This window comes from Cherax quadricarinatus, chromosome 19 (assembly GCF_038502225.1).
Source record: "Cherax quadricarinatus isolate ZL_2023a chromosome 19, ASM3850222v1, whole genome shotgun sequence".
Classification (NCBI taxonomy): domain Eukaryota; kingdom Metazoa; phylum Arthropoda; class Malacostraca; order Decapoda; family Parastacidae; genus Cherax; species Cherax quadricarinatus.
Genome location: NC_091310.1, coordinates 25519998 through 25540192, shown reverse-complemented (window position 1 = coordinate 25540192; position 20195 = coordinate 25519998). Strand labels below are relative to the sequence as shown.

Genomic DNA, 20195 nt, shown 5'->3' with positions numbered 1-20195 from the left:
CAAAAGACACCCAAAGCTACTCCGGGATACCGGAGAGGGATCGGGACATCCCTAGGCAATCCAGATTCCACGGCAAACTACGCCACCGCCAAGAAACCTCAACGGAATGGGATCGACCCCGGTGTCCTTTCCCCTACCTAGGAACTAGCACGCCTGTGGGAGAAATCACGAAGGCTAAAAAGAGGAAGGGCAAAAGGGAGGGGTGAGGAGGAGGAGGAGGAATGGAAAAAGGGGAGGATGGGGAGGATGGGATAGGGGAGGGGAGAATGGGGGGTAATTAGGTTCGGTCTGAGGAAGAAGACCGACAGGGCTAATTCCTCAGACCAAGAGCCTCTTCACCACGCCAAGGAGCCCCCCTTGAAGAGGCTGCTTCCATATATCATTGGCAAATATTTTTATTCGATACCTTGAAAAAACAAATTACAATGTCATTTTTCTTATACTTGAAAAGTATAAAATTACAATATATTGATATTTCTAAGTTACCGGTTAGCCGGTCAGAGGTTTCAGGTGTGGCACTGAGAACAGCATTGAGACCTGACTCACAGTGGCTAACAAGTCTGCCTGAATCTGGTTTAGTGTTGCCATGGACATGTGACTCATAGGCACTGGCACAGAGTCCATGGTCTGGGATATTGGCTGTTTGGAGGTACATCTAAACTGTCGTATCTGAGTGTGTCTGCAAAGACAGTGGTTATGTATGAATGATGGTGAAAGTGCTGAATGATGAAAATTTTTTTTTCTCTTTGGGTCACCCCTGCCTCAGGAAACAGCTGATGTGCTAAAAAAAAAAAAAAAAAAAAAGTAAGCAAGCTGTTCGCAAACTCAAGAATTCAGTCAAATTGGGGCAGTCAGTGAATTACAGTAATCAAAAGTAGTAGTTAAATATTTGATGAGATTTCATTTGTGATCCCAGTCATGCTTATCCATGTTACAGCCTCAGCTTCTTGACTCCTTAATCTTCTCCCTCCACAGTGTCACTCTAAAAAGTTCATTTTTAACCAAACGGTGGTGTTGACGATTTTTTTTTATGTAACTCCTGAATTATGTAAATCACTGTACAGGGTATATAAAACATGTTAAAATAAGGAATGCTATATGAAAATAATTGTCAATGACTGATGCAAGAAAATATTTAATGCTGTATGTTACCCAAGAACTCTATTTAGCATTTTTAAATCTTCCCCTCATATAGAGAACGTTTTTTAATTTTGTTTCTTTGCATGAGAGTTTGTCTTACAATCAGGATCGGATCCAGCTTGTTTTGTTTTAGAATGAAAAGGGCTGCAGGATTATTAAGTGAAAAAATACAGGTAGAGTATGAATGTATATATGGAATTCATTATAATTAAAGTCTTCAGCTACTAGTTCATACTTTATGAAGTCTTTAATTATTATTATTATAATCATAACTAAGCATTAAACTCATAAGTAGGGCTACTGTGGTAGCCCTACATTCCTTAGCTTTATCTAGGGTCTTTGTTTACAAGTCACAGGTGAACTAGATAGCATGCCTTAGCTATTTTTATGTTTATCCTGCTGTAATTATGCAGTAATAAATGACTGGAAATGTTTTTCTACATCTCTTCTGTCTGTTTGTGATTGTGATTAGGAAGATGGCAGTGTAAAAAGGGTTACACAAGTGTTAACTGCAGAAAGCAATGCATGTACCAGTGAACCCTCAATTTAATGGATTAATAGTGGAGAAGGGGGTGTCTACTGAAGCCAATTGTTCATTGAATCAAAATTGTAAGAATAATTTTTTCATGACTGCAACAGTAATGGACAATTCTAAATTTAACCTACTTAGTCTGCTAAATCCAAAAATAAATTTACCAAGCACACAACAACTGTAACACAAGATTTTGATTTAAAAAAGGGTCTGTTAATTTCTAATGTTATCTGGCCACAGATTTTGTCTGTTATATCTGAAATCCATTAAATATGGTTTCACAGTACAGTGGTACCTTGACCTACGAGTTTAATTTATTCCGTGATCGAGCTCGTAACTCAATTTGCTCATATATCAAATCAATTTTCCTCACTGAAATTAATTGAAATGCCATTAATCTGTTCCAGCACCCAAAAAACCACCCCAATTTTATTGTAGTATATACAATGTATCTAGGTAGTAGGTTGGTAGACAGTAACTGCCCAGGGAGGTACTACCGTCCTGCCAAGTGAGTGTAAAACGAAAGCCTGTAATTGTTTTACATGATGGCAGGATTGCTGGTGTCCTTTTTTTCTGTCTCATAAACATGCAAGATTTCAGGTATGTCTTGCTATTTCTACTTACACTTAGGTCACACTACACATACATGTACAAGCATATATACACACACCCCTCTGGGTTTTCTTCTATTTTCTTTCTAGTTCCTGTTCTTGTTTATTTCCTCTTACCTCCATGGGGAAGTGGAACAGAATTCTTCCTCTGTAAGCCATGCGTGTTGCAAGAGGTGACTAACATGCCAGGAGCAAGGGGTTAGTAACCCCTTCTCCTGTATAAATTACTGAATTTAAAAAGAGAAACTTTCGTTTTTCTGTTTGGGCCACCCTGCCTTGGTGGGATATGGCCGGTTTGTTAAAAAAAAAAAAAAAAAAAAATGTATATACAGCACACTTATTACTTACCTTAAAATATTTGTAGTTTTAATGTAGGGTGAGAGCTGAATACTGTATTTATTGTACAAAGAGAAAGAAGAACAAAGAATGAAAGAAGTACAAAAGAAGTTCACAGTAGAGGGGTTAGCTGGGGTGTACATCTGTGTGTTTACATTCTCGGTGTCTCTTGTGGCAGCTTAATTAAGCAATGATTAAACTCGGTGAACAATGTATGTCAATGGTGATAATAATAATAATAATAATAATAATAATTTATATAATAATAATAATAATAATAATAATAATAATAATAATAATCGCTCTGGAATGCTTTAAATATCATAAAACCATAAGAAAGAAGGAACACTGCAACAGGCCTACTGACCCATGCGGAGCAGGTCCATGCACCCCCCCCCCCCCCCGGATTAGCCCAATGACCCACCTAGTCTGGTCACCTCCACTCAAGGATGGAGCACTGCACCAGACCCAGCAGCACAAGCTAGTCAGGTTCAAATCATACCCACTCATGTATTTATCTAACCTATTTTTAAAACTACACAACGTTTTAGCCTGAATAACTGTACTCGGGAGTTTGTTCCACTCATCCACAACTCTATTACCAAACCAGTGCTTTCCTATATCCTCCCTGAATCTGAATTTTTCCAACTTGAAACCATTGCTGAGAGTCCTGTCTTGGCTGCCAAAACCTACCAAACCTATACGAAATACGTATGACATTAAAAGCACTAAAGAGCAATTATTATATTTTATTATTATATCTGAAGCGTATCTGAAGCTCGCTCATAACTCGGATTTTGGCTCACAACTCAAAGCAAAAAATCAGCCGAGCGATGGCTCGTAACTCAGAAAACTCATAAGTTGGGGCACTCATAAGTCAAGGTACCACTGTACTGGAAAACAAAATAATTCAACAAAGACGAAGTAAAACAATGAAGAAGCTGTGAAAAAATATATCAAAGAGTTTGCATTACTAACCTCCAGGAAGAGTATGGGGTTGAGCAAACAATAGACTATTATATGAAATGATCTGATCTCAAGATAGAGCAACAAAATTTTTAGGTTACTATACTGTATACCCTCTGCATGTGAGCAAAGCATTCTGCAAGGTTGTGGATAGTGAATCTGCATATACATAATTAATATACTGTACTATAAAAAAAAAAAAAGGTGTCAGGACTCCCAAGACCCCTCTATCCACAAAAAAATGTGTATCAAAATTTCTGCTTAATTTTCAGTCATTTGTATTACAAATGGGTTATTTAAGAGGGGTATAACAGTTACATCTGGAGTGAGGTTCTCAGATAATGGCATAATACCATGAAAGAATTGAATTTCCAGCTGCAGAAGATGGAACAGTACCATACACAAGTTATAATAAGGCTCTAGAATAACTTAGAATACTTATTATATATTAAAGTTTTCTTGCCAATGATGAGTAGGCATTAACATCAGGCATTTTTACAACTCAATCCAGTACCAACAGCCTGAGTAAAAACACTTATGTAAGCTCCTCTCATGACAGAGTACCTATATGAAAAGTGCCAGGAGGTAGAGGACTTCATATCCAAAAGAAGAGACAATGGTAAGAGCAAAGAGAGCCTGTGGATCAGCCAAAGACGCAGACAGAACCCGATACTGCAATGCACATCTCGGATCCACCAATGATTGCCAACAAAACACCTGGATCAATACATTCATCAATGCAAAATTCAGACAATGGGAAAGGAGAATGGTACTGTACTCCAGATATACCCAGAAACAAACCCAGAGAAGCATTTTAATATTAAGTTAAATTCCACAGTCATATAAATTAACAGACAACACTACAAGTGGCAACATTTAGTAGCATACTGCAATAGTTGTGGTAAAATACACTGACAAATACTTTGTTTTGATCATCAATACCTTATTATTGATCAAGAAGGATGACAATGTTATGAGTCTCTAAACTCACATAAACACTTCACAAAACACACTTTCTATAATGTAGTTTTAATGCAAAATAATAACAATTTCTAGATAATAACACTCTACTTCTCCCCAAACACATTCTACACTTTTTAATGCACATTCACAGAAACAGCTTAAAAAAAAAAAAAGACATTTAATCTAGAAAAATTGTATTTTAGTTTTTTATTTACATGCTGGATCTTGTCACTTGTAACTGTTGTTTAACTATACTCTATTACTGATGTGTAAGATGCAACAATGTACAGTAAATTCTTTACAAGAAAAATATCTGTAATGATAAGTGTAACCAAAATAAATATCTAGCAACAGTATTTACCTATATTAATCTGTATTCATTTCAGTGGGTATTTACCAACCCCGGATATTGCCATCATTTTATAAAGTCTAAGGTTTTTAGATACAGTATGTTAATCATTAAGAAATAAAAAGAGATAAGTAACCTAATATATTTTGATAAACCTTTTAACTAAAAACAAGAGAATACATATTATAATTTCATAAATTTTGTATCTTGGTGTGCTTGTTTACATGCAACAAGCCAGCCAGATGGTGTCTTTGCTATTTTACTATAAGCAACACATTAAATATGCAGTAATGGCTGATAAGACGTCTTATTCTATACCTGGTGTAAATAATGATAATTGTGATAGGGAAGAGAGTAGTAGAAGTGTCAAGACCAAGGGGTGAGGCTTAGTAAGGCTACCATAGCAACTCTTGATCAGGCAAAAATATTAGTTTATCAAATGCTCTTTGTCCTGACCATTTGGGACAGGTTCAATTATTATATACAAGAGAAAAACAATGTAACCATATGTAATATATTAAATAATAGTTTAGGTAGGAATGAAGAACATACTTACTTTATAATAGGCATTTCATCATAAATAACATGAGGTTAGTAAACCCAAACTCAAAAAAGCTATGAAAAATATAGACTAACAGAATCCCACAGCTTCTGGCATTTGTTTTTATTGCTTTACATCACTCGGCACTGCTTCTTGTATTCAGCCTCACTTTCCTCATCTAATTCCTTTGGAAAAGGTACTTTACCCTCTACATTGGGCATGTATTTGTCCATGCTAAGGCCATCACGCTGGTAAAACAACATGTAGGCAGAATTGAGATCGATTTGTGATTCATTTACCTCCTGTAGATGATGAAAAAAAAATAATTACACTATCACAGTAATAAAAAGATATATGATCATACAAAAATCTAACTTTTACAAGTCAAAAATTATTATGCATCTTACAATATTCATTAACTTTTACTTTAATTATATTATTTAATTTTTTAAATGCTACACTAAAAATATTTTGTTAAAACAGCAGGACTTTTAAATAATAAAATGCTGTTCTTTATCATTAACAAGGTACAGTAAGTGATTTTGTTGCTCTCCAAGGGAACTTTCATAGTAAAACAGATGGGAGAAAGCAAGATAAAATCTACATCGAAATATTAATTCTTAGCACTTAACTTAAAAATAAGGGTGAAAAACATTACCTTACAGCTGCTGTCATTAAAGCAAATCCACTTTCCTTGTGGGTTCCTAGCATAGCAGACATAATGGCCTCCTTCCATAATTCCAGTATGACACTGTAATAAAGGTATACAAAAGTATTAAGTAAATTTTTTATTATTATTATCACACTGGCCGATTCCCACCAAGGCAGGGTGGCCCGAAAAAGAAAAACTTTCACCATCATTCACTCCATCACTGTCTTGCCAGAAGGGTGCTTTACACTACAGTTTTTAAACTGCAACATTAACACCCCTCCTTCAGAGTGCAGGCACTGTACTTCCCATCTCCAGGACTCAAGTCCAGCCTGCCGGTTTCCCTGAACCCCTTCATAAATGTTACTTTGCTCACACTCCAACAGCACGTCAAGTATTAAAAATCATTTGTCTCCATTCACTCCTATCAAACACGCTCACGCATGCCTGCTGGAAGTCCAAGCCCCTCGCACACAAAACCTCCTTTACCCCCTCCCTCCAACCTTTCCTAGGCCGACCCCTACCCCGCCTTCCTTCCACTACAGACTGATACACTCTTGAAGTTATTCTGTTTCGCTCCATTCTCTCCACATGTCCGAACCACCTCAACAACCCTTCCTCAGCCCTCTGGACAACAGTTTTGGTAATCCCGCACCTCCTCCTAACTTCAAAACTACGAATTCTCTGCATTATATTCACACCACACATTGCTCTCAGACATGACATCTCCACTGCCTCCAGCCTTCTCCTCGCTGCAACATTCATCACCCATGCTTCACACCCATATAAGAGCGTTGGTAAAACTATACTCTCATACATTCCCCTCTTTGCCTCCAAGGACAAAGTTCTTTGTCTCCACAGACTCCTAAGTGCACCACTCACCCTTTTCCCCTCATCAATTCTATGATTCACCTCATCTTTCATAGAGCCATCCGCTGACACGTCCACTCCCAAATATCTGAATACATTCACCTCCTCCATACTCTCTCCCTCCAATCTGATATCCAATCTTTCATCACCTAATCTTTTTATCCTCATAACCTTACTCTTTCCTGTATTCACTTTCAATTTTCTTCTTTTGCACACCCTACCAAATTCATCCACCAATCTCTGCAACTTCTCTTCAGAATCTCCCAAGAGCACAGTGTCATCAGCAAAGAGCAACTGTGACAACTCCCACTTTATGTGTGATTCTTTATCTTTTAACTCCACGCCTCTTGCCAAGACCCTCGCATTTACTTCTCTTACAACCCCATCTATAAATATATTAAACAACCACGGTGACATCACACATCCTTGTCTAAGGCCTACTTTTACTTGGAAATAATTTCCCTCTTTCCTACATACTCTAACTTGAGCCTCACTATCCTCGTAAAAACTCTTCACTGCTTTCAGTAACCTACCTCCTACACCATACACCTGCAACATCTGCCACATTGCCCCCCTATCCACCCTGTCATACGCCTTTTCCAAATCCATAAATGCCACAAAGACCTCTTTAGCCTTATCTAAATACTGTTCACTTATATGTTTCATTGTAAACACCTGGTCCACACACCCCTACCTTTCCTAAAGCCTCCTTGTTCATCTGCTATCCTATTCTCCGTCTTGCTCTTAATTCTTTCAATAATAACTCTACCATACACTTTGCCAGATATACTCAACAGACTCATCCCCCTATAATTTTTGCACTCTCTTTTATCCCCTTTGCCTTTATACAAAGGAACTATGCATGCTCTCTGCCAATCCCTAGGTACCTTACCCTCTTCCAAACATTTATTAAATAATTGCACCAACCACTCCAAAACTATATCCCACCTGCTTTTAACATTACTATCTTTATCCCATCAATCCCGGCTGCTTTACCCCCTTTCATTTTACCTACTGCCTCACGAACTTCCCCCACACTCACAACTGGCTCTTCCTCACTCCTACAAGAGGTTGTTCCTCCATGCCCTATACACGAAATCACAGCTTCCCTATCTTCATCAACATTTAACAATTCCTCAAAATATTCCATCTTCCCAATACCTCTAACTCTCCATTTAATAACTCTCCTCTCCTATTTTTAACGGACAAATCCATTTGTTCTCTAGGCTTTCTTAACTTGTTAATCTCACTCCAAAACTTTTTCTTATTTTCAACAAAATTTGTTGATAACATCTCACCCACTCTCTCATTTGCTCTCTTTTTACATTGCTTCACCACTCTCTTAACCTCTCTCTTTTTCTCCATATACTCTTCCCTCCTTTCATCACTTCTACTTTGTAAAAACTTCTCATATGCTAACTTTTTCTCCCTTACTACTCTCTTCACATGATCATTCCACCAATTGCTCCTCTTCCCTCCCGCACCCACTTTCCTGTAACCACAAACTTCTGCTGAACACTCTAACACTACATTTTTAAACCTACCCCATACCTCTTCGACCCCATTGCCTATGCTCTCATTAGCCCATCTATCCTCCAATAGCTGTTTATATCTTACCCTAACTGCCTCCTCTTTTAGTTTATAAACCTTCACCTCTCTCTTCCCTGATGCTTCTATTCTCCTTGTATCCCATCTACCTTTTACTCTCAGTGTAGCTGCAACTAGAAAGTGATCTGATATATCTGTGGCCCCTCTATAAACATGTACATCCTGAAGTCTACTCAACAGTCTTTTATCTACCAATACATAATCCAACAAACTACTGTCATTTTGCCCTACATCATATCTTGTATACTTATTTATCCTATTTTTCTTAAAATATGTATTACCTATAACTAAACCCCTTTCTATACAAAGTTCAATCAAAGGGCTCCCATTATCATTTACACCTGGCACCCCAAACTTACCTACCACACCCTCTCTAAAAGTTTCTCCTACTTTAGCATTCAGATCCCCTACCACAATTACTCTCTCACTTGGTTCAAAGGCTCCTATACATTCACTTAACATCTCCCAAAATCTCTCTCTCTCCTCTGCATTCCTCTCTTCTCCAGGTGCATACACGCTTATTATGACCCACTTCTCGCATCCAACCTTTACTTTAATCCACATAATTCTTGAATTTACACATTCATATTCTCTTTTCTCCTTCCATAACTGATCATTCAACATTACTGCTACCCCTTCCTTTGCTCTAACTCTCTCAGATACTCCAGATTTAATCCCATTTATTTTCCCCAACCGAAAGTCCCCTACCCCCTTCAGCTTTGTTTCGCTTAGGGCCAGGACATCCAACTTCTTTTCATTCATAACATCAGCAATCATCTGTTTCTTGTCATCCGCACTACATCCATGCACATTTAAGCATCCCAGTTTTAAAAAGTTTTTCTTCTTCTCTTTTTTAGTAAATGTCTACAGGAGAAGGGGTTACTAGCCCATTGCTCCCGGCATTTTAGTCGCCTCATACGACACGCATGGCTTACGGAGGAAAGATTCTTTTCCACTTCCCCATGGACAACAGAAGATATAAAGAAGAACAAGAGCTATTTAGAGTAAAACAGTGGACCCCCGCATAAATGGCATCGCATAGATGTATTTTTGTATATACCGATTTTCGTCCGAGACGCGTCCAATGTGCCCTCACATGTGCCGGCCGTCCCATTGTTTACCAGCCAGCCTCCGCGGTAACATCCAAGCATACACTCGGAATATTTCATATTATTACAGTGTTTTCGGTGCTGTTTGTGGAAAATAAGTGACCATGGGCCCCAAGAAAGCTTCTAGTGCCAACCCTGTGGTAAAAAGGGTGGGAATTAGTATGGAAATTAAGAAAGATTTTGAAGGGTTTGGGGCTAACCCTGAGAAGCCTATGCCAGTTGTGGAATCCATTGTGCCTACTTCAAAGATTAAGGAAATGTGTGCAGAGTGGGTTGAACTGCAAACCTTTATAGATGAAAATCACCCTGACACAGCTGTTGCAAGCCGTGCTTGTGACTATTTCAATGACAATGTTATGGCCCATTTTAGGAAAGTCTTGAAGGAACGGGAGGTACAGAGCTCTATGGACAGATTTGTTGTGCGACAGAGGTCCAGTGACTCTCAAGCTGGTCCTAGTGGCATTAAAAGAAGAAGGGAAGTAACCCCAGAAAAGGACTTGCTACCTCAAGTCCTAATGGAAGGGGATTCCCCTTCTAAACAGTAAGAAGATAATGCTCTCCCCTCCTCCCATCCCATCAATCATCACCAGATCTTCAATAAAAGTAAGTGTCATGTAATTGTGCATGCCTTTTTCAGTTTGTGTGTATTAAAATTAACATTTCATGTGGTAAAAAAAAATTTTTTTCATACTTTTGGGCGTCTTGCACGGATTAATTTTATTTCCATTATTTCTTATGGGGAAAATTGATTCGCATAACGATTATTTCGCATAACGATGAGCCCTCTTGCACGGATTAAAATCGTTAACCGGGGGTCCACTGTATATATGCATGTGCGTGTCTGTGAAGTGTGACCAAAGTGTAAGTAGGAGTAGCAAGGTATCCCTGTTATCTAGCGTGTTTATGAGACAGAAAAAGAAACCAGCAATCCTGTACACAAAACTATTTATCATTATCTGTAATACTACTTTTTGATGAGAAAAAATTAATCCTTCCTTAAAGAGCTCCAGGGGTTCACCAGGAACACATGCTTCATTCATGCTGATACTGTACTTGCCTCTCTGGCCCCAGCAGAGGCACCTTACTGCAAGTGCATCTCATATTCAGTACTGGGTCCCATTTACCATTGCTTGTTTCAATACTGCAAGTTGCTTGTTATGACCAGCAACAACTTGGAAGTCAGCAAACCTCTAAGCTCCAGTAGGCATCCGAGACATAACAGTTAGGGAGGCAGAAAAAATAATTGGCACATGGAGCTCCTTTCAAAGAACTGAAGTTATCTAATTAAAATGTAATATTATGCAGCTCTAGCCACAAGAGGCCCAGTACCATAGAGTCAAGAGGAAGCAGCACTGAATGGAGGTTTGAATCCCAGAGGGATGGTCATGCAGACCATAGCCCAGAGAGAAGGGGTGATTTAAAAACTATTGATGACAAGTGTGCCGGCCCAGTGAGTGAGAGATCTTCAAATATGGTCCTGAGCAAAGCCCACACCTGGAAGAGGCCGACCATGTATCGGACTAAAGAAGTGAACCACTGTATACACCATACATCAGAAAAAGCACCAGAAGGCAAGCCTCAAAACTAGTCACAAAGGTCTCTCCCTACCAAAAGCATGTGGATGAACATCAATGAAGGGGCAAAGAGGTTTGACCAAAGGGAGGCATCATACCACCCAGCAGTGTAGGAAAGGTAACTCTGAATTTTTGTGCTTGGAGAAGACACCTTTAACCCTTTGACTGTCACAACCCCCTTTCTGAAACCGTCATTCTGTCGCAAAATTTTTTGGGAAAAAAAAAATATCTTATGAAATGATAGAGAATCTTTTCCCAATGGTAATGACACCAAAAGTACAAAATTTGGTCGAAAACTCACGGAATTACGCTCCCACGAAGTTAGCGGTCTCGGCGACATACGCATCGGCGATTTCGCTGACTTTGAGCCGTGTTTTTGGCCAATTCTGTTGTTACAGTTGACCAAACTCATAGCTATTTCTTTAGTACTCCATTTTTTGTATCAGTTGAGTACAAGAAACCACCCATTTACCGATTTGAACTACCCAATAAAGTGGTCAGAAATTGGCAATTTGGCAAATTTCATGCAAATTTAAAAAGATGCCAATTTCAAAACAGGGTCCAGAATAAACTATGCAGACATTCTTGGCACTAAAATAACATATCCTCTGTTCATTAGTCATGTCTCTAGGCCCCTCTTATATTACTATTGCTTTCTATTTTGATTTTTTATTAACAAGTTAAGAAAGCCTAGAGAACAAATGGATTTGTCAGTTAAAAATAGGAGAGGAGAGTTATTAAATGGAGAATTAGAGGTATTGGGAAGATGGAGGGAATATTTTGAGGAATTGTTAAATATTGATGAAGATGGGGAAGCTGTGATTTCGTGTATAGGGCAAGGAGGAACAACATCTTGTAGGAGTGAGGAAGAGCCAGTTGTGAGTGTGGGGGAAGTTCGTGAGGCAGTAGGTAAAATGAAAGGGGGTAAGGCAGCCAGGATTGATGGGATAAAGACAGAAATGTTAAAAGCAGGTGGGGATATAGTTTTGGAGTGGTTGGTGCAATTATTTAATAAATGTATGGAAGAGGGTAAGGTACCTAGGGATTGGCAGAGAGCATGCATAGTTCCTTTGTATAAAGGCAAAGGGGATAAAAGAGAGTGCAAAAATTATAGGGGGATAAGTCTGTTGAGTATACCTGGCAAAGTGTATGGTAGAGTTATTATTGAAAGAATTAAGAGTAAGACGGAGAATAGGATAGCAGATGAACAAGGAGGCTTTAGGAAAGGTAGGGGGTGTGTGGACCAGGTGTTTACAGTGAAACATATAAGTGAACAGTATTTAGATAAGGCTAAAGAGGTCTTTGTGGCATTTATGGATTTGAAAAAGGCATATGACAGGGTGGATAGGGGGGCAATGTGGCAGATGTTGCAGGTGTATGGTGTAGGAGGTAGGTTACTGAAAGCAATGAAGAGTTTTTACGAGGATAGTGAGGCTCAAGTTAGAGTATGTAGGAAAGAGGGAAATTATTTCCCAGTAAAAGTAGGCCTTAGACAAGGATGTGTGATGTCACCGTGGTTGTTTAATATATTTATAGATGGGGTTGTAAAAGAAGTAAATGCGAGGGTCTTGGCAAGAGGCGTGGAGTTAAAAGATAAAGAATCACACATAAAGTGGGAGTTGTCACAGTTGCTTTTTGCTGATGACACCGTGCTCTTGGGAGATTCTGAAGAGAAGTTGCAGAGATTTGTGGATGAATTTGGTAGGGTGTGCAAAAGAAGAAAATTGAAAGTGAATACAGGAAAGAGTAAGGTTATGAGGATAACAAAAAGATTAGTTGATGAAAGATTGGATATCAGATTGGAGGGAGAGAGTATGGAGGAGGTGAATGTATTCAAATATTTGGGAGTGGACGTGTCAGCGGATGGCTCTATGAAAGATGAGGTGAATCATAGAACTGATCAGGGGAAAAGGGTGAGTGGTGCACTTAGGAGTCTGTGGAGACAAAGAACTTTGTCCTTGGAGGCAAAGAGGGGAATGTATGAGAGTATAGTTTTACCAACGCTCTTATATGGGTGTGAAGCATGGGTGATGAATGTTGCAGCGAGGAGAAGGCTGGAGGCAGTGGAGATGTCATGTCTGAGAGCAATGTGTGGTGTGAATATAATGCAGAGAATTCGTAGTTTTGAAGTTAGGAGGAGGTGCGGGATTACCAAAACTGTTGTCCAGAGGGCTGAGGAAGGGTTGTTGAGGTGGTTCGGACATGTGGAGAGAATGGAGCGAAACAGAATAACTTCAAGAGTGTATCAGTCTGTAGTGGAAGGAAGGCGGGGTAGGGGTCGGCCTAGGAAAGGTTGGAGGGAGGGGGTAAAGGAGGTTTTGTGTGCGAGGGGCTTGGACTTCCAGCAGGCATGCGTGAGCATGTTTGATAGGAGTGAATGGAGACAAATGGTTTTTAATACTTGACGTGCTGTTGGAGTGTGAGCAAAGTAACATTTATGAAGGGGTTCAGGGAAACCGGCAGGCCGGACTTGAGTCCTGGAGATGGGAAGTACAGTGCCTGCACTCTGAAGGAGGGGTGTTAATGTTGCAGTTTAAAAACTGTAGTGTAAAGCACCCTTCTGGCAAGACAGTGATGGAGTGAATGATGGTGAAAGTTTTTCTTTTTCGGGCCACCCTGCCTTGGTGGGAATCGGCCAGTGTGATAAAAAAAAAAAAAAAAAAATACAAAATTTACTGTTATGCAGACTACTGCATTATTGTAAAAATGGTATAAATAATATCAGTGCACTAGTGAAAGAATATTAGACTCCCCAGTTGATGTGTATTGGACATGTGGTGTGATTTGCTTACTCCTGAACATTGGTAAAAATCGAACATTTCCACCACTTTGAGCTCAATTTCAAGGTCGTTTTCATAGTGAAACTAATCAAAATCATCTCTATTTCTGTAATATGTTTTCCATTTTATCACGTGAGACCATGAAAACGAGAATACAATGATAAATACCATATGAAAATACACCTCAAAATCGGCGTTTAACCCTTTCAGTGTCTGTCCCGTAGATCTACGGCTTTACGTTCAGGGTCCAAACCGTAGATCTACGTCATAAGCTCAGCTCACTCTGATAAACTGTGAGTGGTACATTTGGGCCTAGATATGAGAGAATACATCTATGTGGTATGTGTGCACCATATAAAACAGATCCTGCAGCACACTGTGTATAACGAGAGAAAAAAAACTGAAATCATGATTTTTCGATTAAAACAGCGACTTTGCAGTGTTTTTTCGTATGTTTTTTATAGTTGTGTTTGCGATTTCTTGGTCTCAATTGATAGAATGGAAGACATATTACAGAAATAGAGATGATTTTGATTGGTTTTAGCACTGGAAATAGCTTGAAACTGAGCTCAAAGTAGCAGAAATGTTAAATTTTTGTCGACATTCAAGAGTAAACAAACGACCTTACACTTCTAATACATGCTAGCTGGTGGGTCTAATATGCATTCACAAATATGGTGATGATATTTATACAATTATTACAGTATTGCATAACAGTAAATCTTCTATTTTTTGGTGTGAATAAAAATTCATTATGTGAATAAAAAATCAAAATGGAATTTATTTGTAAAGCCTCAAAATGTAACTAATGAACAGAGGAAATGTTAGTTTAGTTCCAGGAATACCTACCTTGTTTATTCTGGACCCTATTTTGAAATTGGAATATTTTGAACTTTGTGTTAAATTGGCCAAATTAACAATTTCCGATCACTTTAATTTGTAGTTGAAACAGTTGACTTGGCGATTTCTTGTGCTCAATCGATAGAGTAGAAGTGATACTAGTGAAATAGCTAAGAATTTGGTTGACTGGAATAATGTAATTGGCCTAAAATGGGAGTCAAAGTCGGTAATATTGCCGATTCATAAATATCGCTGACACATCAAAATTCGCGAGAGCATAATTTCGTCAATTTTCCATCAAATTTCGTACTTTTTGTTTTATTACCTTCACAAAAAGATTCTCTACCATTTCATAAGAAAAAATAACAAATTTTTTTTTTGGAAAATTCTTGGACACTGGGGCACCACTTCAGATTTGGGCCTTGGACCCTGAAGGGGTTAAATCCAAAAAAAAAAAAAAAAAAAAAAAAATGGTCAGTTTTTTGTTCTCATTATGCACTGCGTGCTGCAGGATTATTTTTATGTGGTGCACACTGACCACACAGACCCATTCTCTCACATGTGGGCCTACCAGCTTTCTCCTGCTTGATTTGAAGCCGGCTAGAATTTACGTGTATAAATACGTCCGAAACAGTGGCGTGTAAGAAGTACTGTATATATACGACCAAAACAGTCAAAGGGTTAAGAACCAGGTCTTTCGGGTTCAGATACCCTGAGGAGGATACTATCTCCAAACTCTCTCTTGATGGGTGCCAGACCCATTGACAGAAATGATGATGGCACACACTGGGATAAACTGACCACAAAGGACATAAGGCAAGCAGGGAAGGTCATGTGACCATCATAAAGTTGGTGGGCCAGAGGGAATGAACACCCTAACAGGGACTCAAGAAGAGCTATAAGAACTACCATAAATCTCAAAGGCAGCCAGAGGGCCATCAGAGGCAAGGGAAAATGGAATGTTAAGGAAATAGTATCCACAGAGATATGACAGTATGCTACAACACAAGAATGTTACCTATAGGGGCATAAGCCTACTGAGTATATTGGGTAGAGTTTTGGCAAAATTATTATTGAAAGAGTTGAGAGTAAGTCAAAGAGTAGGACTGCAAAAAACAAAGATGATTTAGGATGGTTTGGGGATGGGTGGACAAAGTGTTTACACTGAAGCATACAAGTGAACAATAAAGATAAGGAACTCTTTGCTGCATTTATGGATATGGGAACAATGAAGCAAATGTTGGAAATGTATGGACTAGGTAATGGGTAACAAAAAACAATAAGGGTTTTTTTAAGTGGATAAAGGTAGGCCTTTGGGAAGGATGTGTGATGTCACCATGGTTGTTTAATATATTTATGTATGGAATTGTAAAAAAAAGTGAACACTAGGTTGTTGGGAAAGGTAAGGGATTAAAAGATAACAAATTTAATACAAAGTGGGAGCTGTCACAGTTGATCTTTACTGATGGCACAGTTCTTTTGGGAGATTTTGAAGAAAAGTTACTAGGGGTAGGAGGATGAATGTGAAAATGTATGTGAAAGGAAATTAAAAGTGAACATAGGAAGAAAGCAATGAAGGTAACAAAAAATATATGCAATGGAAGACTGGCTATCAGATTAGAAGGAAGGAGGTAGTATGGAAGAAGTAAGTTTATTCAGATATTGAAGAGTGAAAGTGTCAATAGATGAGTATTAAACCGTAAATGGTCCAAACGTACATATAAATTTTTTCAACATTTGACAGTATGTAAAAAAAGTAGATCATCTTTTTTTTTTTTTTTTACATTTGAAAACGTTTAAAAAAACTTTGATCTACTTTTGTTTTTTTGTTATATTTGAAAATGTGTAAAAAAAAACATAGATCTACTTTTGGAGCACTACGCATGTGAACACAGATCTGCTTGGACCATTTACGGGTTAAAGACGAGGTGAACCACAGAAGAGGCAAGGGAAATAAAGTGGGTGGTGTGCTGAGGCATCTGTTAAGACAAAAATTACCTATTAGAGGCAAAACAGGGAATGTACTAGAGTATAGTGGTACCAACACTGTTACATGGGTGTGAAGCATAGGGTTTAACATCTACTGTACAGGAAAATCTGTGACACTAAATTTACATGTTGATGAAGAAAGGGAAGCAGTAATTTCATGCACTGGCCAGGGAGGTACAGCCTCTTTTTGGAGTGAAGAAGAGCAAAATGTGAGTGTGGGGGAGGTGTGTGAGGCATTAAGCAGAGTGAAAGGGATTAAAGCAGCTGGAACTGACGAGATCATGACAGAAAAGGTAAAAGCAATTGGGGATACAGTGTTGGAGTGGCTGGTATTTTTGTTTAAATGTATGAAAGAGGGAAAGGTACCTAGAGATTGGCAGAGAGTATGTATAGTTCCTTTATATAAAAGGAAGGGGGACAAAAGAGACTGTAAAAATTTAAGTGTATGGTAGAGTTATTATCAAAAGAATTAGAGGCAAGACAGACAGCAAGACTACAGATGAACAAGGTAGTTTTAGAATGGGTATGGGATGTGTAGATCAAGTGTTTACATTGAAGCATATATGTTAACAGTACTGAGATAAAGGGAGGGAAGTTTTCATTACATTCATGGATTTAGAAAAGGCATAAAAAGGCATATGACAGAGTGGATAAGGGAGCAATGTGGCAGATGTTGCAAGTGGATGGAATAGGTAGTGACTAAATGCTGTAAAGAGTTTTTATGAGGATAGTGAGGCTCAGGATAGGGTGTGTAGGAGAGAGAGAGAGGGAGATTCATTCCCAGTAAAAGTAGGTCTTAGACAGAGATGTGTAATGTCATCATGGTTGTTTAGTATATTTATTGATGGGGTTGTAAAAGAAGTATATGCTAGGGTGTTGGGGAGAGAGGTGGGATTAAATTATGGAGAATCAAATACAAAATGGGAGTTGACACAGTTACTTTTTGCTGATGATACTGTACTTTTGGGAGATTCTAAAGAAAGGTTGCAAAGGTTAGTGGACGTGTTTGGGAGTATGTGTAAAGGTAGAAAGTTGAAAGTGAACATAGATAAGAATAAGGTGATGAGGGTATTAAATGATTTAGATAAAAAAAATTGGATATCACACTGGAGAGAGGGAGTATGGAAGAAGTGAATGTGTTCAGATATTTGGGAGTTAACTTGTCATTAGCTGGGTTTATGAATGATGAAGTTAACCACAGAACAGATGAAGGATAAAAGGCAAGTGGTGCAGTGAGGTATCTGTGGAGACAAAAAAAAAAAAAAAGCATTATCCATGGTGGCAAAGAAGGGAAAGCATGAGAGTATAGTGGTACCAACTCTCTTATAAGGGAATGAAGCATGGGTTGTAAATGCTGAAGCGAGGAAGAGGCTGGAGGCAGTGAAGATGTCGTGTTTAAGGGCAACGTGTGGTATAAATATTATGCAGAGAATTCGTAGTGTGGAAATTAGGAGGAGGTGTGGAGTTACCAAAAGTATTAGTCAGAGGGATGAAGAGGGGTTGTTGAGGTGGTTTGGCATTTAGAGAGAAAAGAACACAGTAGAATGACTTCGATAGCTTATAAATCTGTAGGGGAAGGAAGGACGGGTAGGGGTCGTCCTCAAAAAGGTTGGAGGGAGGGGATAAAGGTGGTTTTGTGGGTGAGGGGCTTGGACTTCCAGCAAGCATGCATGAGTGTGTTAGGAGTAAATGGAGACAAATGGTTTTTGAGACCTGACAAGCTGTTGGAGTGAGGGCAGGGTAATACAGTGGACCCCCGCATAACGATGGCATCACATAGCGATTTTTCCGCATACCGCTTACTTTTATCGCAAAATTTTTGCCGCGCATACCGATTAAAAACCCGCTCACCGATTTTCGTCCGAGACGCGTCCAATGTGCCCTCACATGTGCCGCCCGTCCCATTGTTTACCAGCCAGCCTCCGCGGTAACATCCAAGCATACACTCGGAATATTTCGTATTATTACAGTGTTTTCGGTGCTGTTTCTGGAAAATAAGTGACCATGGGCCCCAAGAAAGCTTCTAGTGCCAACCCTGTGGTAAAAAGGGTGAGAATTAGTATGGAAATTAAGAAAGATTTTGAAGGGTTTGGGGCTAACCCTGAGAAGCCTATGCCAGTTGTGGAATCCATTGTGCCTACTTCAAAGATTAAGGAAATGTGTGCACAGTGGGTTGAACTGCAAACCTTTATAGATGAAAATCACCCTGACACAGCTGTTGCAAGCCGTGCTGGTGACTATTTCAATGACAATGTTGTGGCCCATTTTAGACAAATCGTAAAGGAACGGGAGGTACAGAGCTCTATGGACAGATTTGTTGTGCGACAGAGGTCCAGTGACTCTCAAGCTGGTCCTAGTGGCATTAAAAGAAGAAGGGAAGTAACCCCGGAAAAGGACTTGCTACCTCAAGTCGTAATGGAAGGGGATTCCCCTTCTAAACAGTAAGAAGATAATGCTCTCCCCTCCTCCCATCCCATCAATCATCACCAGATCTTCAATAAAAGTAAGTGTCATGTAATTGTGCATGCCTTTTTCAGTTTGTGTGTATTAAAATTAACATTTCATGTGGTAAAAAAAAATTTTTTTCATACTTTTGGGCGTCTTGCACGGATTAATTTTATTTCCATTATTTCTTATGGGGAAAATTCATTCGCATAACGATTATTTCACATAACAATTATCCCTCTTGCATGGATTAAAATCGTTAACCGGGGGTCCACTGTATTCTGTGAAGGGATTCAGGGAAACTGGTTAGCCAGACTTGAGTCCTGGAAATGAGAAGTACAATGCCTGCACTTTAAAGGAGGGGTTCTGGGATATTGGCAGTTTGGAGGGACATCTAAACTGCTGTATCTGAGCGCCTCTGCAAAGACAGTGATTATGTATGAGTGATGGTGAAAGTGTTAAATGATGATGAAAGCTTTTTCTTTCTTTTTGGGTCACCCTGCCTCAGTGGGAAACAGCCAACATGTTAAAAAAATAATCATTAAGATTATTTTTTTAACATGTTGGCTGTATGTGACCCACGGTATTTATAAGAATAGCTATTAAGCTTATATTTTTAAAAATATAGATACTTACAGCAATAGCATACAAGCTGTACTTGAGATCGAGTGGGTCATATCCTTCCTCTAAGCGGTGCTGGTGGAAGTCTTGAAGGGTATCACCGTATAAAACTGAACCATTTCTTATACGTCTTTTATTTCCTCCTTCGTTACCCCCAAGAGATACGTCTTGGTAAGTCCCTGGGCTCAGACTGTTGATGATGAAAATAAAACTACAAATAAAGATTGACTAAAAGACAAATCTAGTATATTAAAACTCAATATAATCCAAAT

The 20195-nt window shown here is 38.9% G+C and overlaps 1 protein-coding gene across 4 annotated transcripts in view; it reads right to left on the bottom strand.

The window, feature by feature from the left end:
* Window positions 1-4937: 4937 nt before the first annotated feature.
* The window catches only part of Usp32 (Ubiquitin specific protease 32), a 290375-nt gene continuing 275117 nt past the window's right edge, over window positions 4938-20195 (bottom strand). For 3 of the 4 annotated variants that reach the window (XM_070086561.1, XM_070086563.1, XM_070086562.1), the window contains 3 exons: window positions 19939-20113; window positions 6097-6189; window positions 5420-5740 (listed from right to left, as the gene is read on the bottom strand). In XM_070086561.1, coding sequence (XP_069942662.1) covers window positions 5570-5740; window positions 6097-6189; window positions 19939-20113 — 439 coding nt within the window. In that variant the 3' untranslated portion in view covers window positions 5420-5569. Of the gene's footprint in view, window positions 5741-6096; window positions 6190-19938; window positions 20114-20195 lie in introns of all 4 variants that reach the window. The other variant, XM_070086560.1, reaches the window with a different exon arrangement.